The sequence below is a fragment of the Hippichthys cyanospilos genome, chromosome 22, assembly GCF_059441005.1.
Source record: "Hippichthys cyanospilos isolate Australia breed blue-spotted pipefish chromosome 22, RoL_Hcya_1.0, whole genome shotgun sequence".
Lineage (NCBI taxonomy): Eukaryota > Metazoa > Chordata > Actinopteri > Syngnathiformes > Syngnathidae > Hippichthys > Hippichthys cyanospilos.
This window is the reverse complement of record NC_142390.1, coordinates 7,357,072-7,363,423: the sequence shown is the minus strand read 5'-3', so window position 1 is coordinate 7,363,423 and position 6,352 is coordinate 7,357,072. Positions and strand designations below refer to the sequence as shown.

The 6,352-nt window shown below is 53.1% G+C and overlaps 1 protein-coding gene across 5 annotated transcripts; it reads right to left on the bottom strand.

Annotated features, from left to right (window-relative positions):
- Nucleotides 1-6,222, bottom strand: LOC148405713 (uncharacterized). 5 transcript variants are annotated; one of them, XR_015864291.1, is made up of 10 exons: nucleotides 5,889-6,222; nucleotides 4,882-5,084; nucleotides 4,697-4,798; nucleotides 4,527-4,622; nucleotides 4,353-4,463; nucleotides 4,102-4,225; nucleotides 2,543-4,026; nucleotides 2,049-2,307; nucleotides 1,296-1,977; nucleotides 1-1,213 (listed from the first exon to the last, which is right to left on the bottom strand). XR_015864291.1 is itself a non-coding variant. In XM_088407029.1 (9 exons), the coding sequence occupies exons 1-9, from the start codon at nucleotides 5,914-5,916 to the stop codon at nucleotides 1,430-1,432; spliced, it is 2,955 nt and encodes a 984-aa protein (XP_088263155.1). In that variant the 5' UTR covers nucleotides 5,917-6,222; the 3' UTR covers nucleotides 1-1,429. The 5 variants fall into 5 exon arrangements, 4 of the variants coding, with proteins under 4 accessions (XP_088263155.1, XP_088263153.1, XP_088263154.1 ...); XM_088407029.1 differs by having other exon boundaries at nucleotides 1-1,977; XM_088407027.1 differs by having other exon boundaries at nucleotides 1,296-2,307; nucleotides 4,353-4,622.
- Nucleotides 6,223-6,352: the final 130 nt, after the last annotated feature.

Genomic DNA, 6,352 nt, shown 5'->3' with positions numbered 1-6,352 from the left:
TAAGCGCAGTCCTGTTTTATTTGAAATTTTACAGGTAGATAAAAAATAAAGCAAGACCTCGAGGCACACGGGATTGACGTCTTCATTCAATCCCAAAGACGCTATCTTTTGAGAATCTGAAGACATTCGATCGCATTACAGTCAGCCCCCGGTTTACGAACACCCTGTTTTACGAACAATTCGACTTACGAGCGTGGACCACGGAGAATTTTGTCCCCCACTTAGGAGCAAACCTTTCGTCTTACGAACAATCCGACATGCCGGCCATTGAGTATGCAAATATATTTTCGCTTAGTTGCGTCAACAAAATCAGCAGTTGACGCTTGTGACAGTAACGCTATTGCTCTTACAACGTCACAGTCACTGGCTCAGTCACGGTGTCAGTCCCGGAGATGCTATTGGCCGGCGTCACATCAATCACAGAAATGCCGATATGCTATTGGCCGAACGCCTTTATCTAGCTTGATGGCACAGTTGGTTGGGATGGAAGGAAGGAGAGAAAATGAGTGAAAAACGGAAGGAAGGAATGTTGTGCAAACTTCATCTGTTAGACATAGCTTCTAAAATTGCCAGTAGCGGTAAAGGAAGAAGTAAGAGGATGATGACAATAGAAACGAAGCAGGAGATAATAAAAAAAAAAAAAAAGAGGGAGGCACACGCATAGTTAACCTTGCTCGTGACTATGGACGGAACCGCTCGGCAATCTTCTAAGGGCAAGACTTTCCATGCCGGGGGACGGACCTCGGTCGACAACAAAATGGAGAGGCTTCTTCTATTATGGATTGAAGAGAAGGAAATTGCCGGTGATATGTTTTAGCATCTCCGTGACTGACACCGTGACTAAACAGTGACTGTGACATTGTAAGAGCAATAGCATATCAGCGTAACTGTGTTAACTTTGCGGGTTGGTCTCTGCTCCCCTCCGCCTCCACCCAGCTCAAGTCACGTCGCTCCAAAGGTAAATATCAATTTTCCTTTGTATAGGTTATTTAATTTAACTGTACAGTAGATTGTTACTCATTTTTAATATGTGTATAAAGTCGTGATGTTTTTACCTAAGGTTTTTGCACGCGTTGCACGCATTCACGAATTAACATAGGTTTGGATTGCCCGTCATACGAGCAGTTCGAGTTACGAGCGTAGCCGCTGAACGGATTACGTTCGTAACCCGGGGGCCCACTGTATTTCTATGGAAAACTGTTTCGATACATTTCTGTATGGGAAAAAACAAACAAACAAAAAAAAGCCTGTCAATCATAATCTGGGACGTCCGATATGTAAGGACGCGTCAATACCTCTTTGGGACGGAAGAAGTTAAGGTCAGCAGAACTCGATGCAGACCTGGGTCTCGGCGGGCTCTATCTTGACCTGATGGCTGGACGCATGCTCCCAAAGCTCCTTTTTGTGCAGGAAGGAGAGGTCGCAGAGGTCACAGGCGTAGGCCTTGATCTTGGCGGCGGCGGCGTGTGTGCGCCGGTGTTTCTTCATGTGGTAGGAGAGGCGGAAGGCCTTGTGGCAGACGTCGCACTGGAAGGGCTTCTCGCCCGTGTGGATGCGCACGTGCGACTTGAGGTAGCCCGACTGGATGAAGGCCTTGCCGCACACGTCGCACTTGTAGGGGCGCTCGCCCGTGTGGTAGCGGGTGTGCAGGCGCAGCTCGTTGGCGGTGAGGAAGGTTTTGCCACACACGGTGCACTGATGCGGGCGCTCGCCCGTGTGGATGAGCTCGTGGCGCTTGAGCGAGGTCTCCTTCATGAACTGCTTGCCGCAGCTGGCGCAGGGGTAGCGCACGCCGATGTGCACCTGCTCCACGTGGCTGGTGAGCTGCTGCTTGGTGCGGTAGGCCGCCTGGCACTGGGCGCAGGCCCAGGGCCGCGCCTCCGAGTGCGTGCCCATGTGCACGGTGAGCTCCGAGGCCGAGCGGTAGCACTTGCCGCACTGCCAGCACAGGAAGGGGCGCTCGCCCGTGTGCTTGCGCTGGTGCACCGTCAGGCAGTTGGACGAGCGGAAGCGCTCGGGGCAGGCGTCGCAAGCGAAGGGGAACTCACCCTTGTGGATGCGCTGGTGGATGACCAGGTAGGAGAGCTGCGAGAAGCTCTTGGGGCACTGCGAGCACGGGTAGGGCCCGGCGAAGGCGTGCTGCTTCTGGTAGTGCTCGCGCAGGCGCCGCAGCAGAGTGAAGCTCTTGTCGCACATGGTGCACGCCATGGGCCGGTGCATCAGCTTGTGCCGGTCGAAGGCCGGCTGGCTGCCCAGGATCTTGCCGCACTCCTTGCAGTACAGCGGGTCGTGGATCCTCTGGTGCACCTTTAAAAACAGTTTGTTTGGAGGTAAGTTGGAGGTAAATACTCCAAATATCAAAAGGTTTTCTCTCCTAGATGTTGCCCCATGAAATTTCAGCGGGATATCTGCAGGTATCAGCAAATCTAATTTCAGCCTTTTTAATGCCGCGACGACCGGAAGCGTACGCTGTTCGATTCCAAAATGCGGCATTGAAGAAAATGCCCGTCGATTCCGTGCAATTCAAGGAAAAGGGTCTCACCTTCAGCATAGTGATGCTCTTGAACTCCTTGGCGCAGGCGCCGCAGGCGAGGACGTCGCGCAGGTCCGCCTTGCAGACGTTCTGGTGCTCCTTGAGCGCCGACAGGCACTCGAAGTGTTTGCCGCAGTTGGAGCACCAGACGGGGATCTGGAGCGGCTGGGCGTCGGCGTGGCTGGGCCCGGCCTTGGCCTCCTTCTTCCAGGAGCAGCGGGCCATCTTCTTGTGGCAGATGGCGTAGATCTGGTGCCGCTTGAGGCCATGCAGGTGCTTGAAGCGCTTCTTGCAGTGCACGCAGTGGAAGGGCCGCTCGTCCGTGTGGCTCTGCATGTGGCGGTTCAGCGTCTTGACGTTGTTGAAGGAGACGGCGCACACCGGGCAGGCCTTGGGGCCTTTGCCGCGGGTCTTCTGCCGGGCGGCCGGCGCCTCGTCCTCCGGGCTCTTCTCGGCCTGGGCCAAGATCTCCTCCACGCTCTTGCTGGCCTCCTCGCGGACGCCCTCGTGGCCGTGGATGATCTGGTGCTTCTTGAGCGTGTCGCGGTACTTGAAGCCCTTGTCGCAGCTGACGCAGATGAAGGGGCGCTCCTCCGTGTGCGAGCGCAGGTGCTTGTCCATGTCGGCGCTGCACGGCAGAGTGCGGCCGCAGATGGGGCAGACTTTGCCCTCCGCCGTCGGCGGGCTGCACTCTGGCCGACTTTGGTCTTCTGGCTTGGCGAGTTCCTGACTCTTGCAGAAGTCTTTCTGGTGCCTCTTGAGGACGTAGTGAGTCTTGAAGCTCTTCTCGCAGAAGGAGCACTTGTGCGGCCGCTCTTCCGAGTGCGACATCATGTGGCGCTCCATGTCCACCTGCCGTGCAAAAAACTTCCCGCAGAGGGCGCAGTTTTTGTTCTCCGCCGTCTCCGGGGCTTCGGGCTCTGTCGGCTCCGCCTCCTCATTGTCCTCGTGGACGCGCATGTTGTGGCGCTTCATGTCGTACTGGTCGCGGAAGCGCTTGCGGCAGTGCTCGCACTCGTACTTGAGCTCGCGGTTCTCAGAGTGCGTCTCCTGGTGCCGCCTCATGGCGGCGGCGCGCAGGAAGCTCTTGCCGCAAACCGGGCACGTCTTGTCGCTCGGGTGCTTCTGCCTCTGGCGCTTTGCCGCCTCGCTACTGCCCTTCTCCTCCTGGGCCGCTTTCCTCTTCAGCTGCAGGCGCTTGCTTTGCTTCAGCGGTTGGAACGCGGCCGGTTTTAACGACTCCTCGTCAAGCGCTCCTTCTTCCTCCTCTGGAGGGGGGGGATCCAGCAAGCCGGGCGTTTCTTCAATCTGGATGTAGTCCAGAAACGTGACGGTCTCACCCTCCATCTGCACCGTGACGCATCCAGCCATCTGCGGCGAGGGTGACTGCAGCTGGATTTGCTCGCCATCGATGACCACCTTCTCTAGCTGCGGGAGGGCCAGCGAGGACAGGATGCAGTTCCCGAACGAGGTCGGGAGGCTCTGCGAGCTGTCTGGTCGGGAGCAGGTCAAACAAGAGTCAAAAACTTTTGCGTGGGTTGTTTTGCGTCTCCCGTAAGGAGCCTCACCGGTAAAATCAAAATGTCCAAGCGCACTGTGGTGCAGGAGCGCCTCCTTCAGGTGAGGCAGGTCGGGAGCCGAGTAGACGCACTCTTCCAGGGCCTCTGGAGCAGCACTCAACAAGGCGGCTGTCTGGATAGCAGACAATTATACACACACATATACATATACATATATATAAAACATGTTCCCTCTGTACTATGCGAAAAATCTGTTCATTCTACTGCTACACGTGTGCATGCTTGCTGGTTCTGGTAACCTGCTGGATGTCCGGCACTGGCAGAAGCTTCTCCAGCCTGGAGAGGAAGTCCAGCATGAGCATCTGCAGAGCGCTGTCGTAATCCGTTCCAAAGGTCGAGGGAAAAACATCCTGGAAACGACCATCAAAACATCTTACCCTTTGCCCAACAATTTGACATTTCTCCATACAAACCTGAAAAAACTTGTCTCTCTCTTCAGGGACTTTGAGGAGCAGCTCAATCTGATCCACAAAGCTGGACTCGGGAAATTGGACCTGAGCAAAGCACGGCTGAAAGACAAGCGGAGCCATTTAAGCGGACAAGATTAAAAGATGCCCATTGGCTGTCCGTTTAATAAGCTCACCTGAGCAGCCCATGTTGATATGAGGCCCTTGATTCGGTTTAGGTGCATCACAATGGTTTCCCTCTCCGGGTTTGTCTCGGATCGACACAATTCCAGAATCACCTAAGACAGGAAACCAAATACACGTTTTTTTCAGGTCACTCATCTGTCTCAGGGAATTTTCTGAGCTCCTTCCGGTGGCCTACTCGTGCCCGGAGACCCAGCAGCAGCTGTGCTTTTTGGTCGGCGTTCAAGAGCTCAGGTAAGATGTCTGTGACGGTGCTGACAAACTCCTCCACTGTGCAGTAGTTCTGCACGACGCCACGCTGTACCACCTGCCACATGGCGGCCGATACCAAGCGAAGAGGTGGAATGAAGAGGCGCAGGGATGGCAGCTGGAGTGAAGAAGCTGAAAATACGTCATTCAAACATTTATATTTGTGCTGTTCCCCAGTCAATTGCAGGGCATATACAGACAAACTAATATTCCACCAATTAGAGCCAACTTGGAAGGCAGGAGGCTAAAATTCAAACAAAGAATCCCTCACGCAACCGCTGCCTTTCTATACATTACATATCAACTTGTTTAAAATGTCACAAATAAATTATATTTAGGGGTTTATGCAAAAAAAAACGCAGCATTCAGCATCACGGAAATATGCCGGAAATAATGACTTCTGCTGCGTTCAAAGACACACAATCCGCATCGTCATTTTAAGCCACGTCGACAGATAACCTCTTTTTGCGGCAAAAGTTGGGTGGAACTGTGACGCGGGTTGCTGCTTTAGTGAAACAACATTCGTCTTCAGAGCCTGCCCCGGGATTAGACTTTAACGTGGCGCTTTATTTGTTCCTTTTAATTTTGAGTCAAATTATTGCGGAAAAGCTCCTTTTCGCCGAAGTCCTCAAACGCAGCAACAGACAGTTGCTGGAAAGATCATTTTTAGTGGTTCAAATAATAGATGGTGTTGCTACGTTTCCTCCACTTCAACTCGGATGACGTTGGAAAATATTTAAATTAATTGTAAAATGCCTTAGCTACGCATAACCAGCAGTTGCCCCAGTTAACCGAATGAAGACGTTAATTCTGTGCAGCACACCGGCGCCATCTCACAGCGGGCTACGCCATGTTACGAATCGGACGCACACACAGCAAAAGTAAACATCGGAAACTCGCCATGAGCGACACATTAAATATTTCTGTTCGCTTTACCATTTCCGGTGCGATGTAAAGTTTCCATGTTTCTTTTGAGGTCTTTTAAAAAGCGAGGAAGATGAATTGGGGGTTCGATTGTGACTCGATGTTCGCCCGGCCCTGCGGTGACACTTGGCGTGGGAAGGAAAAGGCGGCTCGTTTTTTTTCTCCCGACTGCGCAGGCGTCGTTCTTCGAAGAGGCGTTCTGTTGTCTTCCGTCAACTGTCCCTGAGCATTTTAACGTTGGAATTGGCTAAATGTCTATCGGTAGTGACAAGAGTAAGAAAATCCCGGCGATGTTGCACATTAGCAAACTTTCCAGTCCTTCCTTCGCTAAGGAAGGAATCAAACGGCACGCTTCTTGTTCGCTTGGGATTTATGCGGGGAGGTGAATAATTACTGCCCCTAGAGGCGATTTGGAGCATCGCGGCGATTGCCGTGAACACATTACGGAGTTCCCTCGTTTTAACGGGGTTTGGTTT

Excerpts from the sequence above, each read along its gene's own strand:
- LOC148405713 (XM_088407026.1), bottom strand. The coding sequence starts at position 5,916 with ATGGAAACTTTACATCGCACCGGAAATG. Across the intron at positions 5,085-5,888 it reads TTTACATCGCACCGGAAATG|CTTCTTCACTCCAGCTGCCA; the intron begins GTAAAGCGAACA and ends ACGTATTTTCAG. Across the intron at positions 4,623-4,696 it reads TATCAACATGGGCTGCTCAG|CCGTGCTTTGCTCAGGTCCA; the intron begins GTGAGCTTATTA and ends CTTGTCTTTCAG.